General features: G+C 36.8%; 1 protein-coding gene across 3 annotated transcripts in view; it reads right to left on the reverse strand.

Moving 5' to 3' along the window:
* Window positions 1–8,066: 8,066 nt before the first annotated feature.
* APAF1 (apoptotic peptidase activating factor 1) overlaps window positions 8,067–26,643 on the reverse strand; it is a 37,637-nt gene continuing 19,060 nt past the window's right edge. For all 3 annotated transcript variants that reach the window (XM_051612981.1, XM_051612974.1, XM_051612989.1), the window contains 14 exons: window positions 24,954–25,079; window positions 24,155–24,286; window positions 22,155–22,280; window positions 20,909–21,070; window positions 20,467–20,595; window positions 19,809–19,934; window positions 18,882–19,001; window positions 16,397–16,522; window positions 15,917–16,042; window positions 14,037–14,156; window positions 13,596–13,721; window positions 12,035–12,160; window positions 11,437–11,583; window positions 8,067–9,713 (listed from right to left, as the gene is read on the reverse strand). In XM_051612981.1, the coding sequence (XP_051468941.1) occupies window positions 9,570–9,713; window positions 11,437–11,583; window positions 12,035–12,160; window positions 13,596–13,721; window positions 14,037–14,156; window positions 15,917–16,042; window positions 16,397–16,522; window positions 18,882–19,001; window positions 19,809–19,934; window positions 20,467–20,595; window positions 20,909–21,070; window positions 22,155–22,280; window positions 24,155–24,286; window positions 24,954–25,079 (1,836 nt within the window). In that variant the 3' untranslated portion in view covers window positions 8,067–9,569. The remainder of the gene's footprint in view (window positions 9,714–11,436; window positions 11,584–12,034; window positions 12,161–13,595; window positions 13,722–14,036; window positions 14,157–15,916; window positions 16,043–16,396; window positions 16,523–18,881; window positions 19,002–19,808; window positions 19,935–20,466; window positions 20,596–20,908; window positions 21,071–22,154; window positions 22,281–24,154; window positions 24,287–24,953; window positions 25,080–26,643) is intronic.

Consider the following 26,643-nt stretch of genomic DNA (forward strand, 5'->3'; position numbering starts at 1 on the left):
GTTTCCATCTCAGGCATTTGGCTATTTCCTGTTTGTACTTGCTGATTCAAAATTATTTATTTTGAATAAATTTATCCTTTCCTCTGTTCTGCTAAGATTATAAACTTCCTATCCCTGTGATTAATCTATTCAAAATATTTGGTCTTTCCAACATATTTCACAACTCTGTCACTGTGATCAATGGTATAAGCTTCTTTTTTGTTAATTGTATAGGTTTAATACTAAATGACCTCTTGTTTACTTTGCTTACTGATATTTCACTTGTTGGTGCACAAACCCTTATCGGTTCCTATTATACTTTATGTGGTAGTTTGTACTCAATGTATCATAAACAAAAAGTTTATCTGTGTTTCACTGCAGCTTCTACATATCTCTTTAGGGGATGTCACATAAGATACCATTGCATTCAGCGGGGTTTTTGGTGGTTGGGGGTTTTTTTCCACATCTGCAGAACTGTGACCCCTTTCAATAATTCCCAGCTTTAACACATCCTCCATTACATGTATGTTCCCAGCTATGCCTTAAATTGCTTTCCTGGAATGATTCCAAACCTGTACCTCCCTGAAGGACCTGATATCCAGTTACAGAAGGAATATGCAAGCAATCAGTGACACCTGGAAAACTGCAGATTTTTACACCTTGAATTTAATTTCATCATTTGATTTCATAATAAAGATCCCATAAAGGTTTGCTTTTCAAGAATGTCTCTGCTGATCTAAAGCCAAGTATGTGGGTGTTTTTCATCTTGCTGTAGTTGATTTAACTTGTAAAAAGAAGACTTAACTTCCTCTCTATATTTTCTTTCAATTACATAAACATTCCTGTGAACAAGCCAGTAAGAATTTCTGACAGATTTAGAGCTGCCTGGTGATAATTTATGAGTACTTTATGTTGCCCTGATTACCAAAATGTTTGTTATATGGCTTTAGTTGTTTAACACAGCAAGAATCTGTTAGGGAAAAAACAGCTCTGAAGGGGAAGGGTAGATTAATGTACTCAGTTTTTAAACTCTACTCAGTTCTTAAGGAAAAGTGCTAGGATTATTTGAATACCCTATTCAAAACAGCCTCTAAAACTGGCTCAGAGGAGATAAAAGCAGAGTCCAAAATGCGCAAGAGCAAATCTTGTGTTTCAGATTGAACACAGAAAGTGCTTAACTGTTAAAAAAAAAAATACTATTTCTGTCAGTCACTGTGCAAACACCACCATTATAATTACATCTTTACCATTCACCTGCTTCTGCTACTGCTGCTACAGACCTCTGACTGCAGTCACTTACAACTTTGCCTTTACTTCCTCTGGAGAAGAATTTTTGCAGTCCTCCCATGTGGGACAAGTCCTTGGGTTACGATACCTAATTCTCATTTCTCACTTTGACGTTTTGACAGTGTTTAGGAACTTCCTGCCGACGGCGAGGGAAGCGAGCAGTCCAGAATCAATGTGATTGATAAAGCAAGCTTCGATTTATTGAATACACAGTGTTACTTTTATACCCTTTTCCAAACCTACATGTAGTGAATTCATTGGATAGTAACCACGCATAGTGAGTTCATTGGATAGTAACTACTTGTAGTGATTTCACTGGACGGCAACTACTTGCAGTGATTTTACTGGATAATAACACACATCTGAGTTCCAGGGTTCTTCCTTGTTTTCTATCATTCTACTTCTCTACCTTGTCCTTGAGTTAGTTTAAGCTAACAGAGATTGTTTATACTTGTGTTAGGCTAAGAAAAGAGATTGCTTGTACAGCTGCTGTTTGTGCTACACTCTCAAGGCCTCTTGAGGAGATAGCAGGGGCCCATGGCCCTGCTGCTCAAGCCATTCTGCAACAACTTCCAATTTTTACCCTTCAAGGAATCTCATCAGCTATGAACAAGTCACCTTACAAACAGCAAAAATTATCTCAGTATGGTCATTTCAGCAGGGAAAATCGCTTTGTTAGAACTCAAACACTGCACAAAACATATTCAAAATAGGAGCCATCCAGGCTAAAAGCCCTTCACTACTTGACATAGTTATCAATGCCAATTCAGACATCCAAACTTTGATATATTCTTCGTTCTCACAAAAGCAAAGCTAAGACCTCTTGTATTTGCTACTAACTGCTCAGAATAGTCACTGTGACCAAATTTGCGTTTTCTGGATAGATTCTTGCTTAACAAGACAAAGGTGGACAGATACAGAGTATTGCCCTAAAGTAATTTCTAACCCATGACAGAACTCAAGGAGTAAAATAAGTAATGCAAAATGGAGGCATAAGCTACATGAGCTGGAGGCACTGTGGTTTAAGTTTTGAAATGCAGGAGATGTAATCTGTATGCAAAGTAAAAATAAAAAATATAGGAAGGATTGCAATTTTTAGAGATCTTGATTTCCTATATTCACATTTTAGAAGAAAAAAAAAAAAAAGCACGATGCATAACACACTTATCTAACAGCTTGCTAAAGATTTTTTAATTTTTTTTTCCACTAATACATGCCGAACAAACCAGAGAGATCAAAACACAAAAAGAGAATATTCTCCATGCCACAGAGCCACTTTGTGATAAAAGAAAGCACAGTGAAGTACAGCTTTGCTCCAGGAAGTCTTTCCCTAACATTACCAATACCAGAACTCTGAACAGTGGAACCTTTCATTTTAAAGTAGGTTAACAGTAACAAAACACTAAGTATGACATGTAATGATGGGCAAAGCAGCTCGAGAAACTGCAGTGTGTAAACAGCTCCACAGCTAGTAGAAGTTTAAGAGGAAAAATAGACCATAACTCCAAGGAACAGACTTTTTTCCATGTCTACAATATTCAGAAGTTCAACACTTTGAACAAAAAATATTTCTGGGAAAAAGGAGATAAAACTATCAAATTGGTAGACTTTTAGCTTATTGCCATCTACTGTGTGCAATATATATTAACCAAATTTAAATGCCCAAGCTACGCTATGAAGAAAATTCCAGGTCATGCGTAGGTCATTGAATCATACCTGTCTCTGGCAGATGCTCCCTGTTACAATCTTGCAGTGAAAATAAAGCTCTCATTCTACAGATTTAGTCTGGCCACTTACCACCACTTATTTTTGAACAAATGTGTACCCAGAAGGTCTACCTCAAACCCAGTGCTCCAAAAACAGCTGCTGGGCCACAATAGCAATTTAATAGCCGAATCCTTGATACCGTAGAAATTAAACAAAACAAAACAAAAACCACAACAAAAAAACCCTATCTGGTCTATAATGTTTTAGAGTGGACAAAACCACAACTGTTTGGCTTTGAGAAATCAAGAGTACAACATCTGCAAGATTTTAAAAATATTTCTTTAAATGCTTTGAAAATTCAAATGCACTCAGGCAACCTTTTTTCATGCTATTGTTGAACTTATATTCAAATAGAAGTAAAATTTAACCAAGGCTTAATCTATTCAAACTCTTTGAAACAGTTACTCCTCACATTTCTCAGTTCTGAACTTGAAGTCACATGTTGATAAGGCCCCTTCCACATATTTCCTTCAATCTCATTTGTACAGCTGGAAATATAAAATGCATAATTGCTGTCCTGTGCTGAATATAAACCAACTCCACAGCACATTGTAAAAAGTCACACAAATACACCAAAAAATTTAGGAGCTACCAACTTGCTTAAGTGTATCTTGCATTACTGCCTAGATGCTTAGTGCTCAGCCACCAAGACATGACTAGTGGCTTCAGACTATGCTTAAAGGAAAACTTTACATCTGCATTTAGACACAGATTTCCACTGGCCTATGCCTATGTGTCTTAATTCATCTAGTTTCTAGTAAGATTTAAAACAAAACAAAATACACACAAAAAACTGTTAATAAGACAAACTAAGCATTTCCAAATATGCCATTCCTCTCATGCGGTATTGCAGTGCTGTTAAACCAAATGTATATGATCCAGTGTTTCCTTTATCTTTTTTCCTATATTGCTTCTGCCAAGGAATTTATAAACACTGGCAAATACTGATCACAATATTAAAAGATTGATTTAAGTGGTTCTAACTGTGAAGTGGAGAAAGAAATGTCCTTGTCATCGCATCTCTGGCACTGGAAAACTATGCTCTCAAAACATGACAGAACTAAGTTTCTTAACACTGGAGTAAGAGTTTGAACCAGCAGGCTACGAACTCTCAGCACACATCAACCTGAATATTGACTCTAGTGAGGAAGAGGCATATGGACCAGTTACTACTATCTTTGCAGAACATCACCAACAAATAATGTGATTTTTCTAACTACAGAAAATCAGTGCTCTCTCATTTACTAGAAAGTACCAGTGTCCTGGTTTGAGAGGAGCAGGATAAAAAGTGCCTACAGCCATACCGACCTGAGACCTTCTGGGCCCCCAGAGCCGCTGGGACCTCTTGCAGTTACACGGGGTCAGCAGCTGTGGGCAGGAGAGGATGGGCCAGGTGACCTCAACGGACCGATCACCACACTCCTGCCCATGGCCCTCAGTATAAAATGGCTCCCCAGGAAGCCCTTTCCTGGCCTCTCTAGCTGGGGTGCTGGTTGTTCTGGGGTCTGTTTGTCTGTCATTACTTCCTCTGCTGCTCCTGAACCCTGTTCTCTCACTGGGGAAGATTATTGTTCACTGAGACGTGTTGCCTTCTCCTGCAGCTGTTCGAAGGCTTTAGAGGACTGTCACAGGGACCCTTGACTAGAGGAACCCCCATCTGCTGCAGAGTCCAGTTTGGGACTTTCCTCACTAGAAGTTCATTACCAACGGAGGAGTGTGGGTTCCATATTTACATATTTCTATACATTTGTCATTCACCATCATTATTATTATTACTACTTGATTAAACCTACTCAAGGGTGTTGTTTTTTACCACCTTAAAGTCTCTCTCCCTTACTCTTTTTTTATCTTCACCTAAGAGGGTAGTGGAGGGATAAGAGAACATCTGTGACCTGCTTATTGGCTAAAACCATGACAACCAGTTACCTATAGAAATGAAATTTGCTATACAGTTTGTAGAGAACAATTTAAAGAGCTGCTTGCTTTAGAAGAGTGATCATGTAAAATACCATTTTTTAAAGCTATTTTAAATATTAAACATACTTTGTGTGCATTTATGCTTTGGAAATAACAATTTACCTCGATAGCATCATATTTACTCTTACACAGCTGAATTGGGTAAACTTGTCTTCGCCTCATTTTGAGCCATTTTAAATGTCCTGCTTTTCAAAATTCATCTGAGTTCATATGTTATTAGAGAAACTGGACAAAGCATAAAAAATAAGTCAAAGGAACACAAGTAAACTGAAAGAAGTAAACAGAAGAAATGAAACATGCCACACACATAAACACAGGGAGTCTAATTTTGGCATCCTAAGTACTCTTGAGTATAGAACAAGAATCCTCACTAGCCTGAAGGACTAGAATCTAACTGCTCTTGGAGCACTTGTTACACGTACAATGTATGGTTTGTTAAATGGAAACAAGCACGGGAAGCAAATTTGTTCTGTAAACAGTCAGGCCCCAAGAGAGACACTGCCTATTGAAACACTTTATAAGATACTTTAGCTTTCTCATCCTTCTAAATAAACACACCCATGCCACTTAAATAGTTCAACTAGTCCAACTGTCACACACTTGTGCTATATCCTGTAACTGTAGGAGATGATATAGGAAGGGCTGAAGTTGTCAATAACACATGCAGACTGAAAATCTTACTCTCTTATACTCACTGAGTCATTTAAAATGCACCCTAGCAGCCCAGCTTAGGCCTCTATTAAATGTAGTTGCAGGGTTTCTCCTACAAACCCCCTTAGAAGAAAGGTGTGCAGTAAGTTAAATTGGAAAAAAACCCTCAAAACCCCAAAAAACATCACATTCCTCCTCTAAACTCACCTCTCCCCACCCTCCTAAAATAAACCCCACAATGGCATGCAAAGATGTGGATGCAGCAAACTGCACAGCAGCTTTGGAAGGGCTGAAAAGCATAGGTCAACCTACTGCAGCGTTTATGCCACAGAGAAGGCTCATCTCAACTTAGCAGCTTCTTGCAAACTGGTAGAACCAGTGATTGTGTCCTACTCCTAGCTGGAAAGAGCAAAGTGAAACTGAGAATGAAAATCACACTGGAAGTGTTCCGAGTAGCTAAACCACTCCCTGCTCTCCAAACACTAAGGTTCATCTGGCTTCTCCTTTTCTTGAAATCACAACAGAAATAAGTTGCTTCAAGTCCTCAGAGCTCTTGGGCGTCTTTGTCACCACCTATGAGGCCGAATAAAGTTCTGTCTTCATAGTAGACAGAGAAACAGAGAAAGCAAAACGTGGACAAGTACATCTGAGTGTGTGCTGTCAGAGAGAAATACTACGAAGCATCTTGCAGTCACCAGGCTGACTTCTGCACTCCTTGGCATTGCCGTGGCATCTGTACTTGTTCTGAAGGAGAAAGGGCAACTGAACAGTTCCTAAGGGGTTCATGTTCCATTAGGAATTGGCAGTACATACCTGGGTTCCCTGTGACCTACTGGCATTTACAGGCTTCTTGAAGCTGAGGCAGAGTGACCTCCCTGCAATGCTCTGTTCCAGCAGGGCAGAGGAAACCACTCGAGTTAGACTGCTTTCTCAGCCTGGCTTTCCCCTGAAACCTGCAAAGGTGTCAGCTTCTGCAAAACACCTCAGGAGAGCAGAGACAAGGACACAGACTCTGTGTCCTGGAGAACTGAGTCCCATACAAAGACTTCACTAAATAAAAAAAAACGGGGGAAGAAACCCCTCAGCTATTTGCACAGCATTCTGTAATAAGGAGTTTAACTGCATAATTTTCTATGGGAGGCAGAACAGTTTTGAGGTTGAGGATGTTCCTCTACGGGCAAGAGGTTACCAATTCCACCTCTACTCACACACTCCAGCAGATCTATAAACATTTACATGGAACAACCTCAGGCAATAACTACATTTCAAACAAGAGTGTAAGATGAGAGGGGAAAGGGGAGCACTGTAGTTAATGGAATGGTATAATTCAAGCCCATATAAAGCATCCTCTTGAGCAGCAGGTTGCTCTGATGTTTAAACTACGTAAAAATTACTTCTTGCCAACCTTTGTTTCCTTTAAAATACATCTAACATCAAAGAGAACAGCTAAATCTGATGATACAGCAGGACTCTATTTTCTATTACAGTATATAGTCTCAACCTTCTTAAATACTTCAAATTAAAGAAGTTGCTGTCTGGGTTGGGCCCTATTTTAACAATTTTTCATTTAAATTTTGTCATCTCCCTGTGAATTATATCTGTTCTTCGGCTCTTCAGACTTTCTCATGGCTATTTCTCTTTTTCCAGCTCATCTACAAAGACTTATGGCCAACTCCATAGATTTGCACATGAACATAACCATCCTGATTTCTGTTACCACCACCTTCTAAGGAGCAGCTTTCCCAGTTCCAGCAATAGGTATGATGCTCCTGCATTGTAATTCACACAAAATAATTAAAGAATGCATTGTTTATCCCACACTTCTTCATGCTACTTGTTTGCTACTCACTTCAAAATTGGTATCATCTATGAATGCAACTCATCCACCAGTCACTTTCTTCATTAAAACATCATCAGCTTTTCCTATTGTCAAGAGTTCATTAGCATTATGACAAAACAACTTCCTGCCCTGGTTCCTCATGTGAAACATTTATCCAGCCTTTTTACCTAGCTGAGTCTGTAAGTTCAGACCAGCATGGGCCTGTGCATGAAGGACAGCACAGCCCATGCCATCAAGGGACAATGGCCACAAGGAGCTTCCTGCTCCTGAAATCTTCAGCTGTTCAGGGAGGGTACTCATGGGATCTGCACAAACTAGATAGTAGAAACAACTGTGCTGAACATCACAGGACATGTTCCAGAACTTCACCTTTGCTCACTTCTTCCTCCATCCTCACATTTAATGCTGTTGTTTACCTGTCAAAGTGTTTTTGATGTAGTTTGTAAAGCAGCATTATGTTGAGATTGAAAATAAAAACACAATAAAAGACAGTAAGAGGCAGCACTCCCCCTTCCTCCTACACTGTAAAAAAAAACCCAACAAACCACTCAAGATTTCAAATTCATTTACAATTTTGGCAAGTATTGCCTCACTGATCTTTATTGAATGCTGTACATACTTAAAATACAAATAATGTTTTTTCTATGTAATTTCTTCTCTTTGCATTTCTGCCAGCATTACTTTGCTTATACTGACCCGTATTCAATAGCACCTTGGCAATGCTGGAATTTCAAGTTAAAAAAAGAGGATAAATTGATGATCATCAAAAAACAGGAAAACACGAAGAATGTATATTGAATCTTATATTCAAATGCACACAGAACATACTGAAAGTGAGAATTTCATTATTTAGGATCAGCAGAGACACTTGCTAATGTACTTTTCACAATCAAGTACTTAGATGCAGTGTTTGACTGCCAACTACAAAAATATCAAAACCATTATATTAATGCTTGTGCAGTTGCTCACAGCAGTTGAGAGGCAATTCACCAGTACAAGGCTTTCTAGGTACCTAAGAAAAATTCTTATCTGATTATTAATGAAAGATATGTCAAGTATAATTAGTATAAAACATCAGAATTTCAACCTGATATTAAATCTATAAATATCTTGTAAAAAAACCAAAAAAACTCAAAAAATCAAACAGAAAATCACATTAACAGGCAAGAGATCCCTGTGCATAGAATCCCATGTAAACAAAGCTGATGACAATAAAATGTCTCTGTAGTATAAAACATCTTAATTCCAAAAGGGAAAACAACTAAAATTCACACCTTCTTATATTTTTCAATACATATCTTTTAAACTATTTCCATTCTCAGTTTAGCTGTTTAGCTCTGTCCATCCTCTGACTGGAAATGTGGCACAATCTCTTCCACTTTAATTGCAATACCCTTTCAGATCTTGCCTTGAGAAAACAAGATTCAAGATGTTCTCCTTAATAAGACCAGCTCATGTGTGTCAAAATGCACTTTATCTCCACCAGGTTAGAAGCACTGAGGTTCTTAAAGCACAGCTGCTATGAACTGAACAGCTACTTGATTTGTTTTGAATGTCAAGCACCAGGATAGCTGGTTTAATTTTTCAAATGAACCATGTCCCTGATTCTTTCCATTTTGTATTAAATTCATTTCCTTGTATCACAGTAAAAAAAAATATTTTTTGCACCTCACACAGTTGTGTTCATGGCTAGAGAGTACTTAGCCTTCAGCCTTAGCACAAAATACAACTATAAAGTATTATATCCCTATTATTTTTTCACTGCTATGAATATTAATTTCGGCTAATTGGAATACATTTTAATGTAATTTCCTTACAAAATTGGAAGCAACATACTTAAGATGCAAATCAAGACTTAAGGATCATAATAATGCTTATGAAAAACAAGATTAAATGTAAGCTCATTTGAAAAAAACATGCATAAATGTACATAAATATACACAAAAACATCATTAATACAAAAATGAAATACAATTCACAGCTTTATGAGTGTTAAATAAACATTTAGCAGAATTTTGTTCCCAGCTGAAAAAGAAATGAATTATCTTTGCAATGTTTAGTGCATTAATCACAACTTCTGTAATACATAAAGAATACCGAGATTATCAACAGTCACATACACTTTGAAATTAGGGGACACATGTATTGACTTGAGGTTTGTTCCGTTTGTGTAGAAGGTTTGTAAGGATTCTCCAGTAGTTACATTCCACCACTACAAAAAAAAAACAACACACTTTCAGTTAGTTGAAGGAAGCTTAGAACAAATGCTATATATAGGCTTAGCATGGCAAACCCAGTTGACTGCTTTCCCCAGAGAGATAGCATTAAAAATAAAAATACAAGCTATCTTAAGTAGAAAATATTTAGGGCTAGTTAAGGTGTAAGACTTTCAGATGAAAAGAAAACTCAAAAAGATTGAAGCTGTTCAATTTTGGGAAAGTGTACAAAATAATAAATTCAGTTACTGCCTCTTACCCCACCACAAAATGTTATCAATAGATGCGAACTGTACAACATTTAACAGATTATGTGTTTTTATATAATCAAATGAATACATGAAACACACTGCCAGACAACATAATTGAAATTATAGCAGGAATAAAAAACAGCTGGATTCACAAGGTGATTAATCATGTACACATTTTAAACTATTTGCAGGTTTTTTAGCAGGACAGGCTTTTTTCAGTGAGATTAGAATTTTTTTATCTTTTTGTTGCGGTTTTTTTAGAATATGCATCAAGCACTAAAAGATACAGAGGAAGCTTCAACCATCAGCTTACTCCAAGAACATAGTCTGAAATTCCACATTTCTCAGAAAAACTGAACTAGATGAGTTCCAGATGTCCCTAATATCCTCAAACATTCTATGACTCTTAGAAGCTTCACACCACACTGTGTAGACCCATCTCAAAAAGGGAAGGAAGCTAGAAAAAACATGTATGTCTTATTCTGTAACATGAAATCAACGTCAGAAGATGTTTTCAATGCTAAATTAGAAAACTCAGTGGTCTTTGTTGAATGGTTACTAACTGACTCAAAGAATTAGTAAGGTAGCATGTCCAGCAGCAGCTAAACACTGACAAACAATTAACTAACCTCTAGCACTACCTGAAATGAGAACTCCACAACAAGTCATTTTACATAGACACAGTTTCTACTAACAGGTATTAGCTATTGTATGAGGGGAAAAAAAAAAACAAACTCCTGAGAAATTTACAATTATGAAGAAACAGTTCATGGACTGAAAGGCCACCTCTTCCCCTTCCCAAAAAACATACACCCAGTAGCTGTCTACACCAATGAAAGACTGATGGAAAGACTGATTTCCTCAGTTTCAACATTCCCTCTTCCAAAGATTGCTTACAGAATGTCTTTCAAGGCAGAAAATTATCACTTGCGATTCCTTCTGAATTTCCATTTGTGAAAAACTTTAAACTCAGTATCTTTAAAAGAAATAAAAGCCTGACATAAAGCACTTTTTCTGCTCATTACAAAGAACACAATTGTTGCTGAAATTGAGTAGATATTAAAGCAAACAAAAATGACTGGGCTCTTTTATATTAAACATATTTATGAAAGACATTGCTAATAAAAATCTGAAGCTAATAATAAAAGAATGTATGGAGTTTGAAAACAAACTCTAAGTCTGACATGTGAATTCTTAAGAGACCTTTTCAGAAGGCTTTCAGGTTTGAGAAGAAGTGATAGACAGTCATGAAAAGGGAGCAGCTCTGTGTTAAGTATAACATTTCACATTTGTTTATTTGAATTAATTATAGAATCACAGAATGGTTTGGGTTGGAAGGGACCTTAAAAATAATCTTGATCCAACCCCCTTGCATTGTCAGGGACATCTCCCATTAGATCCTTTAGAATTACCAGAATACTGCTATTTAACTAAGTATGGTCAGATATTTCATTATTGCAAGGCTTACCTTAAGATAGCCTCCAGATGAAACAAGCATTTTACTGTCAGGAGAAAATGAGAGGTCTGTTACCCAACCACCATGTGTTGGTTCTCCTTCGTCTACAGTAACTGGGGAGCAGAAGTGAAGTAATGCGCCTGTTAAAGTGTCCCAAATCTAAAAAGAGAGATAAGATAATGCATATAAGCAAACCTACCAGGGAGAAAAAAAACTGAACAAAGACATTTAAGGAAAGCTGAAATGTATTTTTCTCTATTAGCGAAAAAAACCCACAACAACTTGCAAAAAAGCATTCTACTTGAAGTAATAGAATAATGCAAAAAATAATTCTCCTCTTAGAACTGCATCATACATGGAGGATTTAATCACACATGCAATTCACAGAACAATTATTAGTAAGTGAATCAGTTCCTCAGCATTCACGGAATATAAATCTACCAACATGGTTAAACACCACTGTCTCACATGGCAAACTTTGCTATTTGCAACTTCTGGATATTCACCACGATGCTAACAAATCAGACATGCAGATCACTAACTATGAGAACTCTCTTGTCTGTGAACTATCAATTTAATTATAAAATAAACTGCAAGGTTAAAGCCATACCCTTATTTCTCCTTTGTCATCTCCAGTGGCCAATAATTTGTTATTTGGAGAGAAAGTGCAGCACCGCACACAGGCTTCATGACCTTTCAGCTCATGAAGAACAGACGAACTTTCAAAGCTCCATATCTAAATGGAAAACATTACAGAAGAGTGAAAAAAAGTAAGTTCAAAACAATTACGGCTTCTTTCTAAATAGGTATAATATTAAAATGTACAGAAGTATTCTGTTTTTTATATATATTATATATCTGAATCACAGAAAAATGTATTTGCTACAAATTACTGAACCAACTGTCTTTACCAGTACTGTTGTGTCCCTGGCCATAGGAACAAAAGTCCAGGCTGATGCAGACACAGACCTACTGTCAGTGAAGGAAGAGTTGGTGTGACAATTATTACAGGAGCTTGAACCATACAAATTAATGGGTCCAGATGCCATCCACCTGATCAGCTGGCTGATGTCGTTGCAAAGCTGCTTTCCATCTTTAATAAGCTGTGGAGATCGGGAGACATCCCTGAAGCCTGGAGGAAGGCTAATGTCACCCCCATCTACAAGACGGGCTCCAAGGAGGACCCAGGTATTTATAGACCCCTTAGCCTTAATTCAGTCCCTGGAAAGGTCATGGAGCAAATCCTCCTGGGGACTGCCACAAGTCAATTGAAGCTCATGATTGGGAAAAGCCAACATGGATTTACCAGGGGCAAATTGCGCTCGACAAACCTGATTGACTTCCATGACAAAGTCACCTGCTTGGTTGATGCAGGGTGAGTGGTGGACACTGTCTACCTGGACTTCTCCCAGGCTTTTGATACAGTCCCCCACAGCCTCCTCCTGGAGAAATTGACTTATTACAGCCTTGACAAGTGATCTGTGCAGTGGGTGGGGAACTGGCTGACAGACCATACCCAGAGGGTGATAGTAAATAGTTCCTCCTCAAACTGGCAACCAGTCACATGTGGGGTCCCCCAGGGATCGATCTTAGGCCCAATGCTGTTTAACATCTTCATAAGTGACCGGGATGTTGGGATCAAGAGCACCCTGATGAAATTTGCTGATGAGACCAAGATGAGTGGAGAGGTTGACACTCCAGAAGGGAAAGCCACCCTCCAGGATGACCTAAACAGGCTGGAGGAGTGGGCTAGCAGGAACCTTATGAAGTTCAATTGGGAGAAGTGTAAGGTCTTGCACCTGGGAACACATAACCCAAGAGTGCAGTTCAGACTGGGATCCACCTGGCTGGAGAGCAGCCCTGTGGCAAGGGACTTGGGAGTCTTGGTGGATAACAGGCTCAATATGAGTGAACTTAATTTCCAAATTAAGAATGCTAGGCTATTAACAAATAAGTACAGGGAACTAAACAAAGTGTTCTGCACAAACTTATGCATTAATCATACATTGTATTTGCACAGAAGTCACTAGGACAACTTTAAGTTTTATCTAAAATCAACTGTGAAACACTATAACAGCTTTAGAGACACATTATCTTGGAATAAGAAACTACAGCATACATTTCAGGACAAATAAGGCATATTTTTTGTTTTTGTATGGAAAGTAACCAACCTTTGCAGTTTTGTCAGCAGAAGTAGACGAAAATGTACGATTGTCAGGTGAAACAGCACAGGAAAGTACAGCACCCCCGTGACAAGCAAATTCTTTTTCTGTGTTTCCAGTAGTGATATTCCAAACCTACCAAATAATACAGGAAAAACAGGTGACATCTGTAACATTGTAAAAAGGCTTAAACGCCTGCATCTTACATAACAATACAAATTCAACTAATGGTTCTAATATGATCAACATTTTGTTATGCTTACTGGTATAGTTAAAATACAAGAGACTAAATCTTACTAGAAACAGAAAATGCAAAAATTGTGTCTTTAAAGTCAGCTTACACTTTAGGATCAATTTATTAAAATGTGTGTGAATGCAAAATGCAGGAAATACCAAAGAGACATTAAAATGTGTTTGATGCCATTTGTCAATTCACAGCCTTTTATTTACCTTAACAGTTCCATCAAATGACCAAGAAAGAAGTTTTGAATTTTCCAGAAGCCTAAAATCCTTGATTGCTTCCTTGTGCCCTCTTAGAAACACACATTCGTTCAACTGCCAATTCCACACCTAATTATAAAGATGGAATACTTTAAAAAAAAAATAATCAGTGGCAAATATAAGTGAAGAAGAACGAACCAACTGATTGATTTTTAAGTCACAGGCATTATAAAAAGTTCTTATGGAGGTGACAACTAATTAAAAGGTTAGATATTGAAGATATTCATAGCAGAGAGACTGAAGACTGAGGATGCCATATTATTTAATAGTCAACCTATGTGAGAGTTACCTAAAACACACACAGCATCTGGTTTTCAAAGTGAATTTGATACTTAAAATTCACTGTTTTTTTAAAAAGAAAATGCAAAACTGTTTTAAATCTTTGATTATTGCAGCAAATGGGCTTCTGACATCTGGCAGACCTCATACTCTCCATACTTAACTTTCTTTTATATTTTTAAAGTGTCTTTTTAATGAAATTTTGCTTTGCATTTTTCTAATAAAATTTTTAATTCAACTATTAAGGGGAAACTAAATATAATTTTATGTTACATAAGCTATTAAGCATCGATCTGATTTAAATGACAATAGTTTAAAACTTTTTAAATTAACAGGTTTTCTGCATCAAAGAAAGGAGAGCAGATGTGTTCAGATGACAATTCTGGAGGTTTAACTAAGGCACTGCCCACTAGAGGGAGCTGAGGACCCAGAAGACAAGGTACCCACGTTAGCTCTGAAAGAAGGGTACAAAACAAGTAAACTGTCGGTACGGCTCCATTGACCACAGTGACCACACTCAAGCTACCTCCAGGTTGAAGCAAATACCAAAGTAGGATGCAGCATAGGTTATATGCAGCGAGTAGGTAGAACACTGATATTGGAAGAGATCTGGTGAGCAGAACAGTGATGAGGACTAGCACCCATCTGTGTTTTGGAGGTTTTACTTCAAACTGGCTCAAGTTTGGTGGTGTGGACTGAATGCTCATTAGTAGCTGGAGCATGTGCTGTAGTTTAGGAATTGTCTCAGCATGCCTGCAAGTGCTCTGCAGTGCAAACTAAAGCACAGTAAGCATAAACAACCAGGACATCCACTTCAAACATGCATCCCTGAGGTGAGCTAAAATGTTAATACAGACATACCACAATGTTTCTTCAGAGCCAATCTACCTTGCTGAGGGTCAGAGCTTATTCATCTGAGACTACATTAGTAAAGCCATTCTGTTTCTAGCTAGTATCTGTATTCAGCACTGTACTGAACTAGGTGGATACACTGGCCACCCAGAGACTGGTCTTTTGACCTCATTCCTTTAGACAGCTTAGACAAGCCCACTGCCAGACCTACTGTACATAACCACTCCCGGGTCGCATCCCAAATCCCTCATTTACACAGTCACAGCTGTCATCTTGTCTGAAAATTAAGGTTTCTTTCATTCATCTTAAAGGGGCTGGTGCCTTTCTAGCATCCATTAAAAATCATAGAATCATAGAACGCTTTGACTTAAAGGGACCTTAAAATCAACTAGTTCCAAATTCCCTGCCTGGGCAGGGGCACCTCCCACTAGACCAGGTTGCTCAAAGCCTCATCCAACCTGGCCTTAAACATTTCCAGGGATGGGGCATCCACAGCTTCTCTGGGAAGCCTGTCACAGTACAATATTAATTATCACATAAGGTATAAATAGAGGCTACAGTTTCTGCAGTTCCTTGCCCCAAACTGCAGCAACACAGAATAAAGTAGTAATTTACTGAGTTTATCTATAGTATAAAAACATCTTTTAAAATAAACTGTAAGCAAGTCACAACAAAATCTTTTTCATTATCTTCCAAACCTGTATAGTTGAATCATGAGCGCTTGAAATTAGAGTCTGACAATCAGAGGTAAATCGACAGTGTTGCACAGATGTCCTGTAGGCCTCCCAGGATTTCAGAATTTTCCCATCCAACAACTGCAATACCTTTACAATGAAGAATGCAATAATTATATTCGTTTTATATACTTGAGGAAAAGGAATAAAAGACCATGCAAATTCTTTTTTAAATAACATGAGATTGTAAATACATGATTGCCAATCAATGGATTGGAACAACCAAAAATTCATATTAGCTTAGTCCTTGATAAAATGAAAGTCAGAGCTACATTGTTAGCACTACCTTTGAGTTATTGCCATTTAGGTAACATTAACGAATGTAAAAACTTTAAAGAACTATGTAAAGAATATTATTGTACAAAGTCATTCAAGTGGCATTTATTTAAAAAGAAAAAACACCAAGAACTACTGTTTTTTAAAATTAAATTTAGGATTTAATACCTTTATTGTTCCACTCTCCTGTCCAAATGCTGCAAATCTGAGATCTCCACTTAAGCAACAGCAGGAAACAGGGGATTCTTGAGCTGCTGTCTGCATAATAACACTGTCGGTATTTCCGTTGATAAGCTGCAAGATGGAAAGTTTATCAAGTTATTATAGCATTTTAAAAATTAAAATTAAATACATTACAATATAGAGCTAAGAACGCTAGACAGAAGTGCGTAACAGTTTCAAACTTTGAATCAGGATCAGTTACCTTCATAAACCAATCGCTTTGAAGGTCAGTGTAATTATCTCAACAGAATGCTCTATGAACAGGACAAGTTCGCAGAAGGAAACATTAATATTAGAAGAGTTTTTAAAGTTTGTCTGACTACCAAAAACAGTAACTCAAAATTCTGCATATTTCAAAAGCCATATAGTGAACTTCACACTCAATTTTACATTGCCAGCCAGATTTTACAGCTTAAGTGCAACCTATAGGCATGACTTTAAACTTACTAGCATGCAAAATACACTGAATCTGAACTCAGTATTGCCCTCAAATCAGTTCCCCAGGGGAAAAAAATCTTTTGGATACAATGATTTAGAAACAAGTTTAAATTTAAAGAGCTACCAGTATGTAGTGTTGAAAAATTAACATACTGCATATTAAAAGGTGACTGGGACCACAATTCTGAAAAATTACAAATTCCAAAGGGTAAAGCATTATGGTTACAAGAAAAACTACTTTTAGCAATGTGAGAGCAGAGCTACAGTTAAATTACAGTACACTTGCTTAAAGGCAATTTGTCTTTTCAGTCAATTTATCTTACGGCGCAAGGGTGAAAAATCTGTATTTTTCTGCAATAGAGTCCTCTCTCACAAATGCACCTCTACCAGAATATTGTATTTAGGACAGAAAATCTAAACACCATCTTTCTCTAGGAAGAGGTTCAAGTTAAGTTACAATAGAAATACCCTAACTATAAATAAATAGATCAGGTCTACTAATTCAAATGAGAGCCAGACTACACTGTTACATCACAGTCGCTTCAGATCTTACAACTCAGGAAGGTTAAAAAGCACACGTAAATAGGTGTAACTCCATTCGCTGTGATTTCTCCCATCTCTTCACTGCAAGAGATGCAGATTCTCTTTTCCCACATACTATTTGTTCACATGAATTTTAGTTTCAACGTTGACTGTTTTCTGTTGGCTTAAAGTCTAACGTCTTTTTATTGCCAAGGCCCCACTGGAGACACTTCAGCTATTTCCACATCTATATTCCCCACTATTCAAATATCATCACCATTTCACTTAGGGTTTTTTTGATAGGATTTTTTGGATAGAGTGAGAAATGGTGAATTTGTTAACAGGAGAGACAGGAGGGGGACAGAAAATAATCAGGCAGAGAGAAACAGGAAGTACAGGACAAACATGAAGAAAAGATTCTGCAAAGAAAGCTCTCATAGTAGTAGCGGCCTAGGAGGAGCTGAGCATCTCTCAGGACCACAAATAAAGGCAATGGTCATGCTGATTAGCCAGGATTACACATAGCTTACATGTTTGTCCTCAGACACATTAGGAGAAAGGACATGACCCTACACAAAAAGATTATCTGCAGTGTCCCTCAGTGCAGGGCAGCTGAACCTCTGGCAACACTCACCTACCTGCACATCCAGCATAAGAATTCATTGCTTTCACAGCCCAGAAGAAAGCTTTGTTCCTATTAGGATGCTGCTTTAGGCTGACAAGGTGAAACAGCTACCTCATGGCATTGCCCATTTTGTGGGTTAATGCACAATCCGTTTGCATAAGCAGCATTTTGCAACAAATATGAAAGCGTTTCCACTCTTAAAGCAGTTATAATCAAGTAGAAGCATAATCTGAATTAATTGCATTGCCTTTACTTCAAAGAAAATCCTATCAGCTGACTTTATTTGATGTATTGGAGAATCACGATAAAGAAAAGACGATGTGCATGCATTTGCTACGACGGAATGAAAAAACATATTTTGGATGTTGCTGTACTTATTGCTTGATGGGGAGGTCCACAGTAACAAGACTGTATCCAGTATTAATACTCTCTTTAGGACATAAAAGACCTCATGCTCTCCTAAGGCTACGGGCAGACCTGAGCTCACACTTTTCACTCCCCCATTTGGAGATGCCTCCCTCAGCTTTTACACAGTAGTTCTGATGCATGATCTGCATTTGCTGTAACACCTGGTCTACACAAGCTGCACACATGACACGTTGCAGTGCACAGCTAAAACACTCTGGAGGGCCCATGGCATACTCAGTCATTAAAATAGTTTTTGTTCCTTTTTGTTGAAAGTCTCCCCTCAAACTTCCTTTTTTTCCTTACTAAACTAGGCAGAGTTTCTAGATATAAAAATGTTCACATATGTAAGAATCATTTGCTATAGATTCAACTGCCATTTCCTACTGAGATTTGCAGGTAACATCCAAATGCACTAACATACTGAGAAATACAGCTTACTTGTAAATGCTTCTGATTGTAGATTGCCAAAATCATCACCTCACCATTGTGAAATACAACATCTAGTTCACTTTTTAGCACAGCATCAGAAGACTTGCACACCTTCTTTGTTTCCCAAATCTGTTGAAGAACATAGTATTCCATTATTTTCATTAAAGGACAGGATATAAAACTTACTGAGTAAGAGTACCTGTAAGCCAGTCTTATAAAATTGCAAATAAAATTATCCTTCTGCTACTTTTATTCACTAAGGAAGGTTGTGCAATTACCATAGTGATTCCAAAAGATGAAACAGACCTAATTTTTTCCAGGTGGACTAGCAGACTCGCCCATGTTTAGAGTCATAGCTATAATGTCCAGTTTTCTCATCCAAAGAAGAGTGTTAAAATCCATTTGTAAAAACTACTGAGTACAGATTTCTGTATTCCAACTGCTTTTAAAATTCCAATAATGTAAGTGTTAACTTGGAGGAAAAGGAAAGCATACTTTGGTAAACTATAGTTCTACTTTCAAAGGTTTTAATGAGGTATTACAATTATGGAAATCTATCCTAAGTATTAACACACAAATATACCTAACAATGAAAGTAATATCAAGTCTACTAGGATCCTCAAAAAACTTCAGAATTCCTGATTCAGATAAAATCTAAGTCACAATTATTCTTGAACAGCCACTGGACTTAAAAAATCATATACAGTAAATTTAGATATACAGTAAATAAAGTAAGAATGCCAGCTTATTTTACTGTACATCTAAATAATTTTATAACAAATAGTTATATTTGCTGTACGCATAAAGAGTAAAAGTATCATATATTATATAAACATCTATTGTGTAATTTTATAATAAACTATTCCTTATATGAATGATTTAATAATATATCATATATTAATTCACATTTTTTTAAAAAGAAAGATGTAATCTTACACGTATTGTCTGGTCATCAGAGGATGTCAGAAATAGAGATCCATCTGGCGAAAATGTCACACAGTGAACCCAGCTCATATGTCCCCTGCAATATGCTACTTTTGATAAAGACTTAATATTCCATAACTACAAAACAAGATGAAAGAACTCATATGTATTTAGATTGCACTTACAGGGAAACCAGTGCAAAAGAAGTAGTATAATTAATTACTATTTATTTTAGTTTTTTCTTACTTTTCCTTCTGAAATCAGATATAACAAAGATTATGCCTGCTTATCACATTTTGATAGTCAGGGAAATTGAATCAGCAGCCTCTTTGACTGCTATAATTTTACAAGATGAAAGAAAAAAAAAGAAAAATCACTCACAGTATTAAAAAAATTCAACTGACCATGTAGATTGTAAAAAAAGAAAAAAAACCCTAAAAAATAACAAAACAGCAACCCCAAAACAGATACAGGCTTACTCTAGCTGTGCTAAATCCCAAAGTAATTTGAGCTGTTTTATTCCTTTTTAGTGAGTTGCCACATTCTGTAGCAGCATATAGAAGAAGAGGGGGATTTTGTCCAAGTTAAGCAATGGGAAGGTCTACATAAGCCTGAGAGTGACAGTAACTTCAAAGAAGTTATACTTTAGCAAAGACAATCAATCACCTACCTCAACAGAACAGTGAGACAAAGCAACTGCTACTAACTCATCACCAGGACAGAAGTCACAATATTGGATCGTACTGTGATGACTTACGATGACTTGTGTTAACAAATCACATGTCTTAACATCAAAAAGCTGTGAAGACATAATCACAATAGTCAGCACCCAGTTTGTACAGCTTCACTCTAGACAAGTATCTTTTATACTCAACAGCATACATTCTTGAATTCAGAATGTATTTCTCTCAGTCAATAAGATTGTCACACGCCTATTTTTACACAGACTTGAAACCATGCACCTTGTATCTGAAATATCTTAATGTCTTAGAATTTTATCCTTAATTTTTATTTCTAACTAGATGATCTTTAAGGTCTCTTCCAACCCAAACCACTGTATGATTCTACAATTCCATACGACCTCAAGAAAATTATTTAAGTGAGGTACTTACCAAAAGCTTATTTTTGGCTGCCACCAAAATCATCTCACCATTTCTGGACCAAGAGCAACATTTTACTAAAGCTTCCACATCATCTGGCTGCTCATCTGCATTCTTGAAGAAATCTTTTATCTCAATACTTTTCAGTTCATTTCCTGAGCGTGCTTCCCAAAGCTGCAATAAAAAGCGAATGAAACACACAAAACCTCTCTTTACTGATGTGGATACAGAACACAACAGAGGACAGCTAACTCCTAATCATTTCTAGGGAAGAGGGGAGGCAGGGATTGGAATACAAGAAAGCCCTTGCTACTTTCCCCAGTGAAGAAATAGTGTTAGAATATTAATGGGTCCAGACAGCTTAGATGAAAAGAAAAAACAAACACACAAAGCAACAAAGAAAACCAACCAAACAAAAAACAAACAAAAAGAAGAGGATTACACTATTTCAGAATCTTCTCCTATCATTCCAGCTACAACACTGTTTCTTAATAAAAGAATAAAAACAAAAATAATACCTGCTCTGCAACTCTATTAAAAGTCCACTCATCATGAAAGATCTGGTATATATCTAACGTTGCACCCTCATTTTATTTAGGTACCTGCCAAAAAACTACTGAATATTTCTGTTCCTTCCACCACAATTTTCCTTCTGAATCACAACAGCTACAGCAACCCTTCTTTCCTGATTTAGCAACTCTACAGAAAGAAAGCAGTGTTTTAAGAACCGCAGTAGCATAGTTCCATTGCAACCGAAGGCAATAAAAAGAATGCTTACATTCTAAGGAAAAACAAAACATAAACCTCTCAAATTTCTTTTAGTGCGCACATGGAAAATGGCACATATAAACTGCTTGTAACTTTTATGTGTACTGATGATTCATTTTCTGAGATGACAGAAGTTTGAATGAATCTAAAAATACTTTATTTTGTTTTTTTTAAACAAGCTTCACCCCTCCCCACCAAGTTTTCTTAAAGAGCATTGAGGGGGGAAGAAAAAAAAAAATGGTGAAAAGTAAAGGATTCAAAATGAGGCTAACTAGGTTTATTTACAACTACAGGAACCCAGCTTTTTTTCCCCTGGTACTGGACAAGTCATTTCAAAATCTTGAATTATAAATGGGACCAATAATCAACTGTTTCAGGATTTAATTCGTTAAAGTTGACCATACACACAGGGGTTTTTATACATATTTTGCATTTTATAAAAAATTAAATTCCAACATAAAAACAAACTGTTACAAATACACTTGTGTACCTTTACTGTTCCATCTGTTGAGCAGCTAGCAACATATTCATCATTTGGTGAAAATCTACAGTGAATGACGGAATTTACATGACCTATCATCGTATTTCTGCAATACTTCTTGTTCAAATCCCAAAGCTGCATGAGAAATAAACAGGTAATCATATTAATAAATTATTAAATGACAGATTGTTCATATTCTTCACAAATTATGCACTGACAACCAAAACCTTAATGTTTCTTTTCTTAGGTTTACCCACATGGTGACGGACTTGATGCTACGCCCCTGGCTGCCTCACAACTTACATCCATCTTCTAATGTGCATGAAAACTATTAACATCAGAATTACATGGAACTAAGTTAAACTTTCTGTAAAGTGCACACAAGACCCTTGAACAGCACAAGGTTACCAAAAGTTTCCCCTGAGGAAGAAGCTTCCTCTTGTCTCTTTCAACTTGGAAGTTCAGAATTATGTAGCTTACACATAAAAATGAAATCTCTCATGGTAAGTCTTGGACAGTCAGATCATCCTTGCCACATCCTTGCTAACAAAATTAGAACAACATTTCATATGTTTTTCTGTTTAGGGCTCTTCCTCTCTACCTCTCTCACACAATTAGTTTTCCAAGCCTATAGCCCACACTTCCTTGCTCCATTTCCAAACGTCTTCCCTTTCCCCTATATATGTAAAGAAAAATAAAAATCATACATTTGAATGTTCAAGTGAGAACAAAAAAACAAGCACAGCCACTTGCATGGTGCCCAAAAAAAAATCAGGCCCTTTTAATCATTCTGCATACTTCAGGTCTGTTATTCATTACTCAGGAAAGTGTTATAACACTGTCTAAAATCTTAACCATGTGTACAGTATAAAAATGGTCATTTTAAACAAGTCTAAATCTACCTGTTCCAAGATGTCAGTGTCAAACAGCAAGTGCATCTCCTGAGACATCCAGGAGGTCAGCACAAAAGCCTCTTCTTTCCACCTTGACATCAGATCATAACTGTATTTTACTTCCAGTTTACACAAACACGAGCTCTTGCAAGAACCCTCCAGATAAGACTTCACATGACAACTGAAGCACCTCACATCCTGCTAGATACTGCTAGAAGAGACAGTTGTTTCTAAGAGCCTCACTCCTGATTGTCTACTCTGAGGTTTTCTTGCACTGGGACTGGGCAATTGAGCCATCATGGGAAACTAAATGAGCAGAAAACCAATCCCACCAGAGGTTTTTGCCAAGTTGGCTGCTTGAACCACCACTGCTGGGTAAGATCAGCAGCACATGCACTGCAACAAAGGAAGAATATACAGCTAAGCAGTAGGACCATCATCTTCAGTGCCAGTTTTACAATTTGCTTACTTGTACTGTGAATTGCACTCTTATTTGCTAGAGACTAGGTCTTAGTAGATTCTTCTGTTTTCCCCCTTCACTGAATGCAGACTTCAGTTGCCCAGTTTCTACTCTTCTTTGTATACAGTCACCCAACAGTGCCACTTGATTAACCTGACCAAACTCCTGCTTTTATTACTGTTATTTTGTTGGCTTCCACCTTCGTCTTTTTACTATGGTAAATGTATTTAATAAAAAGAATGTATCTGCTACACTTCCATAATGCTTTTTTTCCCAGTCTTCCAGCATCCAAGTTTCTTTACATTATTACTGTTTTCCATCCTAAATTTTTGCATTCGTTTTTAAGCAGGTATTTCACACTTGTATTTTCCCATTCCCAACCCACCCTCTAAAAGTCTTGCCAAAGCCATCACCTTTATGCCCTACCAGCAGAGGACATGCCCATTCTCCTTAGCTGAGCAAAACCACTCCTCCTGTCCTGCCTTGCTGAAAATCTGATTACAGAGCTGTAGTCAGTATTCCCAATCTGTTGCCATCTCTCTTCTACCAGGCTCATTAAAAGAAACTTAATTTATAGTATTTAACTAAATTTATACATTAATATTTACCTTGTAATGATAAGCAGCATTAGAATAATCTCAATATTTTCCACTTACTTTGATGAAAGTGTCACTTGAGCAGGTGGCTAAAAGATACTGACCACTTCTGTTATTGAACTGGCAGCAATTGACTTGCTCTGAATGTTCTTCATATACACACCTACACTGGCCTGTTCTTGAATTCCAGATCTATACAGAAATGAAGGATTAAAAAAACCCAAAAAACAAAACAACAAACAAACAAACAAAAACTTTAAAATATATTTAAAGTACTTACTTTTAAAAAAACCCTGTAAACTATGCTGAAATAGAAATATTTCTTTCTTAAGAACTTTTATTAATACACCTCAAAAAGGTTTTGAGATAAAAAGAAAGTATATATATTTACATTTAGACACAATTAATGAGGGGAAAGGTCATAATTCAGATTAGAATTCGCTTAGTAGTGTAATTTCATTGAGGTTTTATTACAATATTGAGGAATTAAAAATTAAAAATAATTCACATTTAAGAGAAAAAATGCAAACCATTAAAAAAATAATTATGGCTACATGCTTCTCATAGATAGGACTGGACTGACACATTATGTTCTACTTAAAAAGAATCATCTGATAATACAAGTAAAATAAGTGGTAATTCTGTAAGTAGGATGTTGACATCATGCATCTTTTACACTATGTAACAAGTGTGTTTTTTCATTTGTCTTTTTGTTAAATTGTGAATTACCACTATGATTTGAGACATTTAAGAAAACTTTTCAGAATCTGCTCTGCCTGAGTTAGTTAAAACTGCTGAACTAGTGAGAATTATTAATTTTGGGGGAAAAAAAAAAAAAGTCTGATCCTTATTTCCTTACCTTCACTTTTTTATCAGCTGAACAAGTTGCTACAAATTCACCATCTGCAGAGAAAGCGCAACAAAATATTTCATCATCATGGGCACTTATCTCCAAGAGTCTCTCTCCACTTTCTGCTTTAAACACCTAAAACAATAAATAATAAAATCTTATCACTCACAATTTTAAAACAGAATATAAGTTTGTTTTCTCTCAAACAGCTCTCTTTACATAAGCTCTTAATAAAATTGGTTGCTTTTCAAACCATTTATCATTTCAGGGGAATTAATAATTATAAAAATATTTAAATTTAGCTTAAATTTCATAAGGATGACATAAAGTGTTAGGGAGAGAAATAGTGAAAACTGATTTAACACATTTCTGTATGCAATATGTTTCATTAGTTTTACTACCATCACTCTAAGCATAAATCCCTGTCCTCTCAGTATTTTTAACAGTAACTGCACAAACTGTTATCTATTAACAAAATCCAAACTATTCTTGAAACTACAAATTCCAGGCTTATGAGATAAGCCCCTGTGGAAGGTAAGAATTTCAGCAGCAATTGGTGATATGGGGTCCAAACAAGAGAAAAGCAGTGTAAAGTTGTACAGGATGACATGAGTCTCAGTCTTGAGAAGTCATAGGCAATGAAAGGACAGCTGGGCAAAGATGTCACATATTCATCAATTTCCCAAAACTCTGGGATTTAACTCCAGAAAGTGTGTGTGGGGAGAAATCAGGTTTCCCTTTCCTCCTTAGTTCACATATTCTTGATTATTAAAACAAATCACAAAGTGTTCTTTACAGCAGTTTTCAGGATACTACAATGGTGAAGTCCCAGTTGTGTTTTTTTTCCTTTATCTTATCATTAAATGAGAGTATCAATGACAATGAAATGGTTGGTATTTGTTCAAACAGGAACATAAATACTGAAGTAACAGGAAATCTACATTTACAGCAAATTATGCAGAATATATGTTCTTAATGTAGCAATCATTTTTTTTTATTTATTTACAGAAACTCTAGAAGAAACCTTGAAAACTGGAAAGCTTGGTTTTATCTCCACACCACCATTAGGAAAAACATTAATAAATTCAAAATTAAAGAATGAGAAATGGATTATTGCTAATTTTCCTATTACTTCCTCAACAAAAGTTTAGTTTAAATGCAATGGCAATCCACAGATGTTACTTTTTTGGGCAGAAAATGAAGATAAAATTAGCAATCTGCAGTCTCAGTAATTAAGCCATTAAGTCCAGAAGCCCAGCATAGTAACTTCAGCACAGCATAAAACAAGTACATCCACCAGGCATCACTCTAAGTGGATGCCATGATCAGAATACTCTAGAAGCCAGCAAATAAAATAATAAAAACACCATAACAACACATTAAGTAGCCAAATGAACAGCAATTAAGCACCACTAATATTATTACTTTAGTACTCAAAGTCTCAAGCATCCAAAAAGATACCAAAGGCTTGCAGAAAAGTTGTTCTTTTCCCTTACCTTTGGCTGTCTGGAATACGGATACTTTACCAGGTTACTGGCTGGCTGACTGCTAGTTTTCTTGAGAGCTGGCTGGCTCCCCTTCAGGCAGACTGATGGCAAATTTATATTAGTCACTTTTCCCTCTGTCTCCCTTAATCCACGTCCTAAGCACTTTAGGTCTGTTTCCAGCTCACACTGTCCTCAGCTTCAGGGGTTCATTT

The sequence above is a fragment of the Apus apus genome, chromosome 1 (assembly GCF_020740795.1).
Source record: "Apus apus isolate bApuApu2 chromosome 1, bApuApu2.pri.cur, whole genome shotgun sequence".
NCBI classification, from domain to species: Eukaryota; Metazoa; Chordata; class Aves; order Apodiformes; family Apodidae; genus Apus; species Apus apus.